The sequence below is a fragment of the Anas acuta genome, chromosome 1 (assembly GCF_963932015.1).
Source record: "Anas acuta chromosome 1, bAnaAcu1.1, whole genome shotgun sequence".
NCBI lineage: Eukaryota > Metazoa > Chordata > Aves > Anseriformes > Anatidae > Anas > Anas acuta.
The window spans coordinates 109,659,485-109,676,880 of NC_088979.1; the positions used below are offsets into that span (position 1 = coordinate 109,659,485).

General features: G+C 36.8%; 1 protein-coding gene across 7 annotated transcripts in view; it reads left to right on the plus strand.

Annotated features, from left to right (window-relative positions):
* Positions 1–17,396, plus strand: part of DCAF6 (DDB1 and CUL4 associated factor 6) — an 81,534-nt gene that overhangs the window by 7,945 nt on the left and 56,193 nt on the right. For all 7 annotated transcript variants that reach the window (XM_068692430.1, XM_068692439.1, XM_068692458.1 and 4 more), the window contains exons 2-4: positions 4,648–4,709; positions 9,073–9,165; positions 14,434–14,619. In XM_068692430.1, the coding sequence (XP_068548531.1) occupies positions 4,648–4,709; positions 9,073–9,165; positions 14,434–14,619 (341 nt within the window). The remainder of the gene's footprint in view (positions 1–4,647; positions 4,710–9,072; positions 9,166–14,433; positions 14,620–17,396) is intronic.

The following is a 17,396-nucleotide window of genomic DNA, read 5'->3' on the forward strand; positions in this document are numbered from 1 at the left end:
ACATTTGTGCCACTGTGAGCACCTTAAAAATTGACATTAATGCAAATGAATTTTATATATTAAGTATCCTTGAAGCATAAAACATGGTAGATATCAAACAGCAATTACACAAGCTGTCCGTGATGATTTTCTCAGCTTTAAAGCTTGTGGTCTTATCAGTGGTGGAGCCCAGTGGAAGCTTATATTCAGAAATGGATGCTTTCAGAGCCTGAAATACATCTGAAAAGCAACTACAGACACTTCTGCAAATAACTCTTGTCTGTGTCATTGCCTGTAGTAACCTACTCTTGCAGTTTTGGTAGAAGAAAAACAAAATGGAAGTGTTTTCCAGAATGGTTATTAATTACCCTAAAATATATGATGTTACTGAGACAAGTATTTTAATTTCAGCAGGTCTCACTTTGTATTTCTTTTGAGATACAATTCTGTATCTAAATGCTCACCAAGAGACTTTATAGGCCTGCTGGATTGTAAATCAGGGCACGTTGTCCTGTCTTATGTAGTTTCACTCTTGGTGTTAATATGTGAAATTTCTATGTTTCTTTGTACATGAAGCTTATTCTGAAGTATGTTTTGGATTTTAAGTGCAAGCTTGATTAACACTAAGTCATCTGGTGCTGCGTGTTCTGTAACAAAGCTCTTGCAGATTAAAATGGCAAGTAGGTATCGTATCTTCATAGAAATTAACATGCTTTGTGTTTCCCTGTAGCATTCAGACCTTTAGGCTTGCTAAGTTATCATTAAAAGCAGAGAAGAATTTAAGTTACCTGTTTTGAACTTAAATCATAAAAAAGCAGTTGTCCATTGTAACTTGAAAGTTTATTTTTTTTTTAAGGTTGATAAAAAAAAAAAAAAGAATTATCGTAGTTTTTTGGCATTCATGTAGTAGCCCAGAACAATTAGGAGATATAATAGAAGGGCTCAATCAAAGGGCTGTGGGGTCACACTAATGGATTTGGTTTCTGGCAGTACTGGCAATTCACTCTCTCCTTTGATAAGCTGCTTTCATTTCGTGTGTCACAATCTGTGTCTGTAAAACAGGGCCACTCTCAGTCTGCGCAGCTAATAAATGTTTTTCGAGATTTCAGTTCTTTTTCAAGGATTTTAATATTTCTTGATGAAAGCTAATTTAGTACTTATTGTGTGTAGTCCTGTTAACTGCATGGTGTAGTTGTGTTTGCCATGTGGAATATTCATAGACATTTGCTAAAGAAAATCAGCGTGTTGAGATGCGGATCAAAAGTTATCCTCAATCATTGTACAAAATTTGACATAGCCCAATAGCTACCAAAGTTACAAATTATCAGGACTGGTCATCTTTTTGTGAGTTGGATTTGCCAACACGTAAACACTATGCTCAAAAATCAAGAGCGGCTCTGAAATGCTCCTGGAGTGCAAGATAACATGTGCTCTGCATTGGGAACAGATGCTGGCTCTGTTTCAGTTTTAAAGTAGGGCATTTCAAATGTCACAGCAAGCGAGCACCGAGGGACTTGGCCTCGGGAAGAGCTAGCTTGCTATAAACGCGCGCTCATTTGACAAACAGGATCTATTACTGCTTTTTGGAATAAGGCTTGGCTTTCAAGGGCTCGTGCTGGTGCAGCTTTGGATCAAAGTTTGGTTATATTGCTGTATAGCACAAACACACTTTCTGGTCCAGATCTTCTTCATGAAATGATCTCGACTTTTTCAATAGGGAATTCTGGAGTACAATTTCAAGAATACAAAGGTCTTACATGCTTGAAGCGTTAAACTTCGCTGCTGTCATCTGTTCTGAACTACCACTGAGTACATCACTTACAAAAGAGAGGTACACGTACTCTTGCCAAAATACCAATGTAGAAAGCACCTGACCAGCAATTTCTAAACTGAGGATTGTGACCGAAATGGTGTCATAACTGTTACACGTGGGCAGTATGAGGGACATGGTGGTATTTTTAGTATTTCTACCAGAAGTAAGACTGGACCTGTGTATATGTGCCCAAATCCCAGAGTTAGGTAATTCTCCAGAGGGGCGTGTGTTGCAAGGCGTTGTTTGGTTTGAAGCTGTGTGCAGGGGAACATCCTGAAGAAATACTTTAAAAGTAAGTGTCTGCAGTTTCTCTTTTGCCTGCTTTCCTGTGGGTAAATTCACGTGATGAGTGCCTCAGGGTGGGGCTTCTTCCACGCATAGAATGTGGCCATGCAAATGGTCCCATAGTCTCTAGCTTAAAATAGCTCAAAAGCTTAGTGATGTACTGTATGGAGGATGGCACCATGCCTTTAGGCTTCAGTAGTGTCTCATGGTTGGTGAAAAAGGGTAGATGGACAAAAACTGAAAGTCTTACTGATGGCTGCACTGAGAGGGATGCTTTCCCTTGAAGCTTCAGCAGAGTATCACGTCTGTTGAAAATGGGTGAGAGCAGCGCTAGCTTGAGAGCTTTCCAAATTTAGGTGTGTAAACGCTTCACAGGGAGGTCACCATTGCCAACTGAAACTTCACAGTGCTTTGTTGGATGTTGGTTATTTCTCAATAGTTTCACCTAAAGGGTTTCAAAGCAAATCTCTTGCATGCTCTGTTGTCCAGGGAGGTGATCTGTGCCATGGCAGCTTGGCCACTTGGTCCCTATCATAAACAGGCCTTACTTGCATAGGGGAAATCGGGTACTGAAGCATCCTCTCAGACGTGAGTTTTTCATTCTCTGGTGGCACGTAGTTGAGGGGAAAAGAAACAGTTTCTGGCTCTTACAGAGCCTGTATGCAGTGTTGGGGGGGGGGGGGGGGGAGTCAAACCAAAATGATAGAGGTCTTGATGCCAGAAACAAGTACTTTAGGGGCTTTTGGCAAAAGACTGTATTTGCCCCATCTTCTTAGCTGGAGGGAGAGACAGGAAGGCTGCCTTCAGTGTGAGATGGAGGGAACATGTAGCCACTGTGTTACATGAATGAGAATGAAGGATTTGCCAAGTGTCTTGTCACCCTGGAGAGCAGAGCCCTTGCTAAGGGGAATTTGACTTTCAGAAAGTATAAGGAGTAAGAGCTGTGATGCACCTGGAGTGAAATGGGGATGCAGCCTTATTAATCATTTATTAGCAAGATAAGTGGTATTGTGTTTTTAATGGTATTGTGTTTTTAATGATAAAAATGTGGAAGTTGCAAAAATATTCAGGTGACAAGTAAGAGAAAACCCTAGTACTTATTTATGGCTGAAATTTTTAGTCAAACCAGTAATTTTAAGGAAGGTATTGCTGCAGTACAAGGAAGATTTCACCAACTGCTAACTCAGCTTTTAAAAACAGCCAATGCAGAGACGATGTTTTCTTCAGATCTGTTTCTTCATGCAGTTCTGTTTTTATTTTAGGGAAAAAAAAACATTTGGGATCTGCTGGTTCTAGTCTTGAGTGATAAGATAAACTGGAAGCAATCCATTCTGTTGTCTTATTATTGGGCTGAGTACTTTATCACACAGAAAGGTTTTTGGAAGCAACGCATTTTAACATTTCTTCAGTGCCCCTTACTCGTGTTTGTTTCTGTACTATCTCTGTTGAATGCTCACTGAACCGCCTGATTTATCTGTAGATAACAGCCCACCAACAATACAGAGAGGGTGTTGGAAAGAAGTTTAACTCTACCCCTTCTTTATCTCATACCTCATACTCCCGGTCAGGTGCTTGGGATTGAGGGACCAGGCACGGATATCAGGTGGTCTTTTCCAGTTCAGGATTGTATCTGGGGCAAGTAAAAGACACAATGAGGAAATAAGTAGATAGAGGAGAAATTACAGTCCCAAATTTCTATTGGAGTGCCAGAGGCAACAACACTAGCGCTGAGATGGGCTCTCCTTAGAGCTGGACCTAAAGAAGTCATGAGATGTAGGGTCTTCAGGTGTGGAGAGGGCTCTCTGATGCTGCAGTTTCTTTCCCTGTCTCCTTAGTTTCCTTGAAGGAAAGTTAATTGTGACTGAATTCACTAGGTTTGGTATTCAAAAACAGTACAGCCTAATATCTTACCTAGAGTTTTGTTCTCAGAGCTATACAAATACAGGACAAAATAAGATAATGTCCTTTGAGCTTAAGAAGCTTCAGGATTTTAGTAAAAAGATCAGGCTTATCAATGTTTTCCTTTTCTGAAAGTGTTTTCCCAGGATTATTAGGTTCATTATAACCTGTTTTCATGAAACAAAGTTACTCTAACCTAATATCTCCAATTTTCATTTAGTTTAAACACCTAGTTTATGAAGAGGTCATGTTGTTTTCAATGCACTGTTTTACTTTCTGCTTGAGACCTAAACACGTGCCTTTGTATGCCTTATATGATACGTCATACTTCTAAAACTGTTATACTTGCTGTCTTCAGCTAAGTTGACCAAAAAACCCGCAGGGTTATTTTCAGCTTTCTAGCTATTATTTTCAGGAGAAGTGTCAACCTGTGAACTGTGCATGTCACCATTTCTACACTCTTCTTAAAGGTGATGGAAAAGCTAGCAAATGTGATGCTTGTCTTAACATTTGTGAAATGAGAATGAAATGAATTCTTTTAAGACTTAGATTCATATTCCAGTTCTTTCTTGTTCAGGTTTTTACCCATTAGTGCCTGTTAGTAGGGTCTTAATTAGCTTCTTCAGTGTTACTGGTTTAATAGAGTATGTAATGAGTATTTTTCTTCACAGGGAGAAGAGAATTTATCCAAAGATTAAAACTTGAAGCAACCTTGAATGTGCACGATGGATGTGTAAGTGACTTGTTGCTTTTTTTTTTCTTTGTTTGTTAAAAGATGTTAAATTATGACTGTTACCACAATAAGAGTTCCTTGACTTGGGAATGCAGATACCGTATATTAAAGCTAAGTTGGAAACCTCTGTGTAATGAGACCTACATTTGAATTCTGTAGGTATTTGTTGCTTCTTAAGCATTTGCCAATTTATCTTTGAAGAAAAACAAAATCCGATTTCTGTACTTTAATACCCATCCTACTATGGGAATGAGTTAAACTCCTATGTCAGGAAAACACATGCTTATCTTTTCAGTTAGAACTAACCTTAAACTTTAGAGTGGAATCTGTAGCAGTTTTTGTGCTATGTTGTGATATGTTTTTTTTAAATTACTTTTTTTTTTTTACTTAAATCTCTATTAGAGTTTTAAGTGATTTGTTTTCCACACTTAAAAGCAAATGATTGAGTGCTGCATGTTTGTTTAAAGAGATAATAAAGAAACAAATATAGCTGGAAATATTGCTTATATAAATACTTAATTTTTGAAAGTGCCACAAATACTATAAACCATATTCTTTAAAAAAAAAAAAAAAGTCAAACTAGGCACAGAGCAAAGAGATTTGTTTTAACATCCATGCTCTAGCAGAAACACTGTTTCTCATTTATCAGTGTCAAAACAAGCTGGGGATACTTGCCTGTGTACAGAACTACTGGTGTAATGAATACCCTTAGCTCTATCCTCTGAACAAAGAAATTATAGCTATTGTGGTAGGATTCTTTGCTGTATTACCTTTGACAAATGGAACAGAAAGTAAGAATTGTTAAAGCATTGTCTTTGTTGTAGACAATATCAGAAAAGTGAAGGGTATAAAATATGAAAATGCAAGTGTAAATTTATTTAAAATGCTGTTCAAATGTAAAATTTCATTATATTTTAAATTAAAGGGTGTTACTTTAAAAGTAGGCTACTCTTGCTGTACTGACTGTCATTATTACCTTAATGTTCTGGTGCAGGTGATGCTGGCTTAAACACCAAATGCATTAATTTATCTCCCTCCCCTCCCAACCAGAAATGTTTTATGAATGACACTGTGTAGAAAGTTACTTACCAGTTTTTGTATTTAAGATTGTAGCAGAGATTTTTATTTTGAAGATTCTTTTCTAGTAGTTTTTCATCTCCTAAAATGTCCTTAGGAGGAACGTGGTGGTGCCTGAATCTACCTGATGGATATGTATTTGAAAATGCAGTTTGAGTTTACTATGTGAGCTTTTAACAGATGCTTTATAACATGTGCCTAACTTAATTATTTTGCTGGGTGGAAAGTGTTTTTATTCTGAATTTTTAGCTTTATATATAGGTGTTTAAGATATTGTTACAATTTGAAAAAAGGTCTTTAGAAGTTAATCTTACAAGACACTGTCAACAACCATTCAGTATCATTTCTTACTACTTGCTTTAAGAAAAACTTGCAAAATAAAAGTAAATGCAGAAGTAAAGTAATTGCAATCTGTATTCTTGCAGCATTAATATTGTCCTGGCATCTTTTTGTTTGGGATGCAAAGATTTCTATCTCAGAGTTTAGGTACCTTAGCCTTTGAAATAGTGCAATTTTCCACTCCTCTCATCTCTTACCTTTGTTCTTTAACTTCACTTGCACAGACTTCTAGCAGTAATACGTGAAGTAATTGAATTAATCTACCTAGCCACCAATGTCTGCTGGTGTCATTTGCCTCTCTCAACACGATTCACGTTTTATGAGTGAGGTCATACGTACCCGTACCCCAGAAGTTGCTGTTTCTGGGGTTATGTCTAAAGGGAGCTTAAGGTGTTGGGGAGCTCAGCTGCAAATGTGTGAAACACAGTGAAATGCTTTCTGTGTGAGGTAGCCAAATCTGACAGAGATTTTATTTCTTTGTTTTTTATTTATTTTATTTTATTTTTTATTTTCATTTTTTTGTATGCTGTTGATCTATCCTGCTTACAATAGGAATGAGGAGTTTGCTTTTTCGGTCTCAAGGATTGGCAGCACTGCCTTCTTCATTGTCTTTGAGGAAAACCCAAAGATAGCAAACTTATTTCTTAACTATTCAATTTATGAATTAAAAGTGCTTGCTGCTTCCTTTCAAGGCTAGCAAAAACAACAACAAAAAACTGGTTACACACCCTCTGACTTTTTCATCTTCTGGTAATTTTCTGTCATTTGTGTTTGCCATATCCTCTGCTTTGGCCCTAGCAGGAAGAATTTCAAACTCCTTGTGTAGTGACAGTAACCTGATGCTTTTAGTTTGGCTTTGAGTGGCCTGAAGGTAATAGATATGTAGCTTTTCTATACTGTTTGGAGATAAAAACCAGTTTTCTAGCTAGTTCTCATTTACAAGGTATTTTAATAGTGGGTTTTCTACCTTAGAATGGGACATGAGGACTTATTTTTTTTAAATCTGCTCTCATTGACCATCTGGTTTCAGTGTCCATATACATATTTATTGGGGTTATCATTCACTGTTGGTCACTAGGATCTACTGAACACTGAGAAGAGTTCTGTATTAACTGGTCAGTTATTGGAAGGGAGTAGTCACAGGGGGTAGGGGAAGGAGTCGAGCTCATTCTACTGAAAGACTTCAGTGACTTTGCCAGTAATGTTGACAAGTTGTTCTGGTACAGATTAAAAAGGCAGTACAGTGTGCAGACTTCTAGCACACATTTGGTTAAGTCATCTCACTTCACTTTTTTTTTTTTCTGAAGTGAGTTTGGCTTGGTCAGGGAATGCTGAAATTGCTCAACCCTGAATGAAATCAGAATTTAGAAGGAAGATATTGATGTCTTGTTTAGGCTTGTGGAACTGCAACTCAGATAAATGTGCCTCCCATTTGCATCTTCCGATATTCTCTTTGCTTTCCTTTCCATCTTTTTTTTTTTTTTTTTTGTCATCTCCCCTCATTTGCTTAATTAGGCACTTATGATCACCCTTGTCATTCTTTTTCATAACTTCTCCTTTCAAATGGACTTTAATAGAAATTGAGAATATGTGGGATGTGAAGCAAAACTGCAGTGTGGAGGCAGATTTGTTGTACATGGATTTATACACTGACAGAATGATGTTTGCTTTTCTGTTCATTTCTTAATGGTTCTTAACATTGACTGCTGCTGTGCATTGTGCCAAGCCTGCTATAGGCATGTCTGTTGTAATGCTAAGTTCTCTTTTCTTCTTTTTTTTTTTTTTTGAGTGCCTATTAGAGTTAATGTAAAGCTCCTCCATGAATATGTCAAGTTCTGGTAATTCCTTTTGCTTGCCCATGTGCCCACATGATCCATCCATGTGAGCACCTAATTCTCATTTTGCAACTTTGCTTAATTAAGGACCCCAGCTAAGCTTCTGCTTAAAATAGTAACTAAAACAGGTATTTCTATTTTAAGCAAAAAGATTTCTGTCTTTCAGGCTTAGATTAAGAATGAGACATTTGAATGAAAAAGGAAGCACAAGAAAAGGACATAGAAAAAGTGGAGGGAGGCTTGACTGATGATATAGTCCACTCTGACACATCACAGTACAGGAGTAATCCTGCTGACAGAAAAGAGCCAGCGGAAAGTGTTGATGGCTGCTGTTTGACAGCTAAAGCTATTTTAGGGGCTATTTGAGATAAGAACGGCCATGCATGCAGTCTCTGGTGCTTGTGCACGAGCTGCTGCTTGAAGGCAAACCTGCCTACTCTAAGGATACTTTCTGAGCTTTCTGGATTTTGTGTGCATTTACAGCTTTGTTTCATTAACACAGTATTAAATGCAGTCTTATGAACAGGAAAATTGGTAGGGAAATATATTGTAAATTTTTCCCCAAATGATCTGCACCACACTGGAGGATTTGGCTTTCCCAGCATGCTCACACTTCTCAGGAGGGGGAGATCTGGGAGGGGTTCTACAGTGATTTATTTATTTTTTTTTACCTGGGAAGGTGTGGTGGCCAAGAAGCAATGGACGCTCAGAATTTGGGTGATGTGAAGATGTAATGATGAGTGCTTTGACATCCTCTAGTTCAAATTCTGAGAACTATGTGGAGTATATTTGCTACAATAAAGCACTTGAATATGTAAAATTGTGGGACGTGAGGCCTTTGTGTGAAGGTTTAATTTTCCTGATGGACTCTTCAGGAGCAAAGGGAGCAACTGAGTTGCAAATGGAGAGGCCGTAGGTAAAGCAGGTGATTCCTTTATCAGTTTATTTTTAAAGTACTTGTTGTGTGTGCTAGCTGCTTAGAAATTAATTCATTTAAGTTGCATATGTTAACTCCTTTTCTTTGTGTTGTTGGATAAGTATATTATTTTGATGTTTTAATATTCTGAAAATTGTAATGCAAGTCTAAACAGATTTTTTTTTAATTCATGCAGGTGAATACAATTTGCTGGAATGATACAGGAGAATATATTTTATCTGGTTCTGATGACACCAATCTGGTAATTAGTAATCCTTACAGCAGAAAGGTAGGTTTGTTTCTGAATACTTACATTTTTCAGATATGTTTTAAGGTGTTGTTTTTCAAGAGCAACTAAATTTTATCTGATTAAGATAATATTAGGCACTTTATTCTCATTTATAAAACACTATAAAACTTCACGGTGCTTAAAAAACTTAGTATTCTAATTCCTTGTGACTTTGGTATTATCCCATTTTACGGTAGGTGGTCTGACACAAAAGGAACAAGGTCTCACAACAGATTAGTGTCAGAATTAGCAGTAGTATTCAGTAATTGTGAAATCTTTTAGTCAGATGAATTGTTTATTTTAGCTTTAAAATATTATATTAGTTTCTGCTGTGTAATATACTAAGTTGTCTTTTTGTGTAACATTGTTGAAGTAAAGTGTCAACCTTTATTAAAAAGTTATTACCATTTGAAACAACATTGCTTTGGGTTTACCCATATGTGGATAGAGAAAAAATTGTGCTGAGTTAGGGGAAGCAGGTTTGTGAAGATAAGCGCTGTAAAAATCTCTGCTTTTCCACTTCTGCACTGACATGAGTTAAGGTCCAGTCAAGTGACTTCCACCACATAGCAGCAATGTTCTGTACTTTGCTCTTGAGGGGACTGTTGGTAGTTTGCAGCAACAGATACTTTGCACGTATCCTTCAGTCCTGGGGATCCTATGCAGCAATGTTCAGGTGAAGTCTGCACTTCCATGCTTTCTCAGAACTAAACTCAAACTTTTTGAGAAATAAACCCAGAAGAGGCACTGAAAAATTAAATGTAGAGAGGGAACCAAAATGCATGGTTGGTATGATGGAAGAGAGTTTTAATAGGAGGTTATGGAGGCAGCAATGAAGAGCTGTGATGGGAAAACAGTACTGATTTGGAGTGATGCCTACTGGTAAGGCCCTTTTCCTTACTTCCCCAAATGAGCCATAGCTTCCAAACTTGATCTCTTCATTTCAGTTGTTGGTGCCAATCTGACAAAATCCAGATCAGTGTCATTAGACGAGGGAAGAAGAGGTGTCTGAGACAGCTAGGAAGAGAGTGAAGGATATAATTCAAAGTGAATGTTATTGGAGGGACTTTAATATATCACTGCCTGGCAACTGTTTAATTATCTTATTCTATAACAATATTCTAACACTTTAATATGTGCAGTAACTTAAACTTCATATGAAGAGTTTGTCCCTCCTCCCCTCCATTTTATACTACCACACCACTTAAGAGAAATGAGAAATGTAGGAAAACAAAAAATCTCCTGTTTTTAATTCAGCTGAGTTTTTTTTTTTTTTGAAGTGCATTTGGCATAACAGCAGAGCAGATAGATTTTTCACTACATGCAAATGCAATTATAAAACAGCAGGTACTAGCAAAAAGACCTAATAACCACTGTTGTTCCTCAAATGTAGTAGAGGTATGATTTTTATTATTATTATAGTTATTTTTAAATGACTGTTACAATTGTGTTAGCTTATTTTCTCTGGCGTAAGTAACAGAATCAATAGAGAACAAATTGGAATTGGTACCAGAGCTCTGCTGTAATTATGTCATCGTGGCTGATATCATTACTACTGTATTTTCTTCTATGAGCTAGCTGGATTAGCTAAAATATACATCAGCCATCAATATTGTCTTCTGTGGCAGTAAAATATTCTGTTTAATAAGGAAGCATTTATTCTTGTTTACTTGTCATTTACACCAGCACTGAGTACATAAGTCCAGTTTTTGTTGTGTACGGTCAGATAGAGGTATTGTTACTACGTGCCTCAGAAGGAGAAATTTTCCAAATAATATTTCTCAAGTTTGAACAGGTTTTATATTTGTGTTGTTTGTGCATCTGAGGAGGAATGTATTACTGTGACTTTTAATAGTAATGGCAAGTCTAAATCAAAAGAGAAGTGCTTTGTTGTACCTTGAGATGGCTGAGAATATTTCCTTTTTTGGATCCTTTCTTTCTCATTGTATTTCACTCTACCCACTATAGACTACTTACCTCCATCAAAATAAATGTTTTAGACATCTCAGTATATGTTCCATCTCTGTTCCCTCATCCACACCCCCACACCCAAAAAAACAAAACAAAACAGAAAAAAACAACTGGCTGGAGCTAAAGCTCTTTATGCCATAAGTACAGAAAGATGGGAATTTGTGTATTTACATCAGGTTGAGCACTCAGTTTTCAAAGCCCTTAAATGTGGCCTGAGACTTCTCTCAGATGACTGTGTGTACACAGGACTCTTACCTGTAGGTACGCTCAGGATTTTTGAATCTGTAGCCTGGTTTGCCTTCAGAGAGGGAAAGGGTTCAGCTTGTGACGAAGTATTGTAGAGGCTTTGGAGTGTGCTTAGTGGGATTGGGAGTTTGCATCTTTTCCAGAGTTAGAATTGCTGCTTTTCACCTGAAGATGAGAGGCTTTGAAAGGGACAAAGAAAATACTGTTGAAGTGGCTGGATTGTAAATGATTCTGTGCTAAATATCTTGAATGGGATCTCTAACTACATCCTGAAAGACCTAGGAAACCACTGATATTTGACTTGCATTTGTTTCAACAGGCCTCTTTTCAGAAAGTGAGCTAAAGTGGAAGATAAGTACAACCACTTTTAAAAAAAAAAAAAAAATAGTTTTGTTTTTAATGGGACTTAAGACTTCTGTTTTGTTCATTATGGCAAAAAGGAAAATAAAGTCACCATAAAGAGTTTCCATCTGGGTATGGAAGTTAAACATTTCAAGTTTAAAAAAGGCGGCCTAGTAGCTGCCACAAGTTCTGAAAGTGCATGATCAAACAGGCAATTCCATAACTCACTCCTTTTATAAGAAAAAGGCCAAACAGCAACATGTTGGGGAAAAAAAACAGCAACAACAACAAAAACACAACTACAAAGAACAACTTTTTACTTCTCCATTTACTTTGCCAAAACCTGCTCATCTTGTGTAGTGTTTCTTGGAGCAAAATATGTGTTGTTAGGGAAGTAGCAAGCTTCTGGGATTGCTACATAAATAAGTAATCATGTCCCTAAGATGTACTCTTTGCTTTTAAGACATGCAATTTGAAATCTTGAATTTTTTGCCTCTTCAATTGATTTTCTGTGTAATGTATTACTTAAGCAATTGCAAAAGTTGTGAAGATATTTGAATTATAACTAATCAAGCCTTGAAAAATGATTTTTTTTTAATCTTTCCCCCTGATTTTACTTGGTTGTTAATTGTTGGTAGCCTATTGTACATTGGTAGTAAAATGCTCCAATGGAGTAAGACAGTGGCATTTACACTGTGTAGCTAATGCTAGGCTTTTGGGGGTTGGCTGTCTGCATTTAATTTTCTCATCAACAGATGAGAAAATCTGTTACAGCCAAAGGACAAGCAACATTTTTGTAACAGGTGCCTCTCTTTTTCCTACCTCTAAGGCAGTGTAATAACCAGAGCAGAAAAGGATGTATAGTGCAAGTCAAGAAGGGCATGGAAAATCTGCAGATAATGAATGCTGTACTACTTTAATACTCCTTATTGCAATACTACGCAACATAGTCAGGATCTCGAGGGACAGGCAAGATTGGGCTGGGTTTGCCTGTGACAAAACTCTTTCCTTTACTGAGAACATGTCACCACATACACGTTCCTGAATGCTCTTTCAGTTTACTATGGAGGAGAGAAGAAGAAAAGGAAAGAAAAATCTAAGTTTATTCAAGCTTGAGGGTAATCATCAAATGTAGGTCTCCACATTTACATTGAGATCTGCATATGGGGAAAACTGAAGCAGCAGATTAAAATAGATCAGGTATTGACTGAATGAAAAGCAAAGGCATTAGCTTGGGGTTTGTGAGGAAAAAAGGTAAAGTTTCAGGGAACACATGTAATTTGATGAGACAAGATAAAAAGAATAAGGCTGCCTTACCTGCTTATGTTCAGTAATAGGGAGGAAGAGTGGAGAACTGGAAAGGAAATCTAATATGGTATAGTTCAGACTTTTATTAGGGAGATCAAAAAGGATTTCTTGTCAGGTCAAAAATATTTCTTTTACAGTAGCAATAACTGAAATCAGGGGTGGGATTGTCAGATGACACCTCTTTAACCCGAGAACTAGGGTGCCTTACGGACTCCTTGTTCTAAGTTACTTCTTTGAAACGAGTTCCTCATTTCTTTTGAATATCTAGTTTTTTAAGGTTTTCAGTTAAATGGAGAAGTCTGAACAAATCTAAATTGAGGCACATTTATTGAAATAAGGTGAATCAATTGTATCTCCTGATTTTTTTTTTCCAATAATGAGCTTAGTGAATCCTAAAATAGGCAGATACACAATCTTTTTTTTTTTGTGTGTGTGTGAATTGTTTAAAAGCCATGAAATACTGTAAATACTTGTAACCTTGTAAAATATTACGCAGCAGGTATTGCTGACAGAGCAACTACATTTGCGTAATGTTTTCTTTGATTAAGTTAATTGAGTGGAAATTTGGAAGTGATTTTGTTACTGTAAACAACTTGGTATATATCATTAGTAGTGGTAAAAATGCAATTTGGTTTAAATGCTACAGATAGGAAAAATAATGTAAGTATAGAATGTTCACCAGTGTACAGGAAAGCACATGAATGATTTTTTAAGTTCTAATAGCCTAATCAAAATTACGTTAGGAAACATAAAGAGTCATCACAAAATGCTTAAAAACAACTGTAAAGTAAATGATATGCTTCTCTGCTGTACTGTAGATGGATGACATTCATTGAGACTGAATTAAACTTTTAGTTTACTGCCTGGTAGTCATGTTCTTAGATTTTTATTTGACTGGTTTCAAAATATTCTTTCTCATACACTTCAGATCTCATTTTAAAGTGGATTAATTTTAAGGGTAGTATCAATTTTTAAAGTCTATAAAGTTGGCTTGGGTTAGAATGCCTTATTCTTCTTTACCCACAGCATTCCAGATCTTTTAAGTGTCTCCTCGCTGCCATGCAGGGTGGCTGCATTATCCTGCCCTGATGCTTTACTTTGAGAAACCCAATGTGATACATAGCTAGCATTTTAAAAAGACAAGGTGGCAGGTGCATTCCAGTTCTTTCATTCTGCAGAGTACTTTGGGCAAGAGCGTAAGTGAATGTCTCTTGTGGGACCAATTTGTTCTTAGAAGAAACTTGGTGTAAAGACAGCTTTTCTGTTCTATTGGCATTAAACTATTCGTCACTGGCAGCATGTACGTAATTGATGCTTTATAGTACAAGAGTCTATTATTTTTCCATTCTTTATTTGCTTGAAAAAGGTTAACCTGATACAGCCTATCTTTTTCTTTCATAGGTTTTAACAACCATTCGCTCAGGACATCGGGCCAATATTTTTAGTGCAAAATTTTTACCATGCACCAATGACAAACAGATTGTATCTTGTTCTGGAGATGGGGTCATCTTTTATACTAATGTTGAGCAGGATGCAGAGACCAACAGACAATGCCAGTACACGTGCCACTATGGAACCACCTATGAGGTACCTTACAAAAGTGTATGATAATTTTAAAACAGCTAGAACACATTTTCTTGTATTGTTTCACAAGGTTTTAATCAGTCGATGAAAGCTTTATTTCAGTGAGAATTAAAGAACCTTCCTTCTACCTTTTTTTTTTTTTTTTTTCCTTACAGAGTAGGTTTTAAATGAAAGAGATTTTATCTAAATGAAGGATTTTCCAAAAGGGAGTGTGATTAAGACTACTTTCTTTAGCAACACAATAGCTGAATGAATATTCACTAAAATAATTCTCTGCAGAGCAAAAATGGCTTAAATTGTGCTGTGAAGTTCTTTCTGGAGTTGGTGATAGGGAAAGCGGTGGCTATGTCTTACTTCTTTATTTTTATTCCATTACCCTCCCCCCTTCCCCCCACCCCCCAAAAAAAAAATAATACTCTTCATCAGTTTAACCCTTTTTCACAATTATAATCTGAAGAAATTGTTATTTCAAAATGTATGTAAGTAACTTAATCTGAAAATGTATTTAAAGTTTTAGGCAATTTCTGTATTTTGTCTTATATTAACAGTTTATTTGTAAATTTAGATCCAGTGTTTCCAATCTTCACTTGGAAGTTGTGGTCATATAAATAGGCAAATGAAGTCTTAGTTCAGTTAGCAAAATAATTAGATTTACCTACTTATTTAAATGACAGCAAAATCTGCTGTTTGTAAAACTTATCTTTAAAATAGGTGAAGTCATGCTATTTTCTTCTTATATTACGAATGTTCCATAAAAAAAAAAAAAAGTAAGTTCCAAATCCATTGCTTTTGTTACTATTTAGCTCAGATTTCACTGGAAGTTCTTACATCTTTTTCTTATTTGTATGTTAAGTGAACCAAGTATTTAAAAATTTCTGCTAGATTATGACTGAATTTGGGTTGTATGAAGAGGTTGTGTGAGCAAGTAAGATGGCTGAAGCACTGCTAGGATTCATTTTTGAGCACGTAACAAAATAGCCCTTACAGTTGATATTAAGTGTACATTGAAAGGATTTGTCAAGAAACATTTTCTGCCTGCCAGTGACCTTATAGGTCAGTCAGTCCAGCAAACCCTGTGGTATTCACTGAGTAGGTGTTTATGGGATTGTAGGTGTTTTGTTTGTTTTTGCCCGGGTTTAATTCAAAATTGTAGTCTAAGTACTAAATTTCAGTTTTGCAAAACTGGACCCCAGGCTCACATCATCTGCTTTTAGTTTTGAGATTGCTTTGACTGAGAAACTGCCGTTCCCTTTGAATAGCATCAGTCCTGTGGCCCTCGGCCAGAAGCTTAAACTGCCTCAGTTGCCGCTGAAGCTGACTATATATAGCAGCGTGCATTAGTCTTTGGGTTCTGCAGATTGATTGGATGTGCTCTGTGCCTCAGACAAAGCCTGCCTTTTCATAAGAACATCTGGAGACAAAGATGCTGTTTCTTAAAGATGAAGTGTCCTCAGTTGAGGATGGGTCAGTGTTCTGGCTTCTTGGGGAAGTAAGAGCCTCCTTGCCAGCTGGCTACAGATTCAGGGAGCAGCCAGTTACTGGCTCAGCTGGTACCTCTGTTTCCTGGGGTATGGTATAAAATAGCTTTTGGGCTTGGAAATAGGAGAACAGTTAAGGACACTGGACTGAGGAGACAAGTGGGTGGTGGCAGAAGTGTCATTAGAACAGTGGGCTAGGGTGCTTGGGAGTTTCAGGGTCATGGGTAAGCTGCTATGAGTACTGCAAATGGAAGTGCTGATAGCAGCGTAAGTATCGCCAGGGAAAGTCACTGTGGCAGTCCCAAGTTTTGATTTGCCTGAACTTGGGTTAACCAACAATTTGGTTGATTACACGAAGTGACTGAAACTAACAAATAATGTGAAAAAGAGGGCATTACTGTTGTTTTGAACGACAGCATAGGATACTGTTTTAGTTGTCTTTAAATACTGTTAATGGAAGGTATGTCCAATTCCCCTACATGACACATATTTTAACAAGTGCCCTTTTGACATTAATTATCTTGGTCTGCTTTGTACCAAGGTTTAACATAACAAAAAGTTAATAGTTTGAGCTATCTTCAAAAAGTTTTTATACATAGGTTTATAAAACATTTTGTCAGGAAAAGGAACTTTAATGAAGACTGTAAGTTCTGTTACTGTGTCTTAAACCTGTTTGATACTTGAACATCAAATGTCTGTGTTATTGTGTGGCATAGCAGACCTTTTTTGTTTGAGCCTTGACATGTGAAAGTACAATGGAGTAAATGCAGTTCTTTTGAAGCAAATGTCTGACACAGCTTCAGCTTCTGGCATAACGCAACTTCATTGCTCGGAGGTTTCTGGAGTGGGAAAATCATTTTAAAATTTTGTGATGTTACAGTTCAGCTGTATATAACCACATCATCGTATTAAATATAGAACTTTGACTCACTGGATTCTCTAAATACCAAACGCTAACATAATCTGGCCTGGAGGTACTAATTCTAAATTTGAATGTGATTTGGATTTATATTGCACTTTAAACTTGGAGCTTCAGACATTACAAAAGCATCCATTGAAAGAGAGTAATTTGTGTAGATCATTACGAACTGTGAGATAATTGGACAATTGTTTTTAATTCTGAGGAGAACAGAGTAGGTAGAGATGGAGAGAGAAGTTCATGAAACATGTTTCTGGAGAATTTGATGTTTATACAAGGCTATTGCAAGTTTATTTTTATTCAGCCAAGTGCTTTTCTTTACTACTGTTCCTGTTAATTCCATTTTAGGAGAAGAAAGTACAACTCTTACCTTCACATTTTCT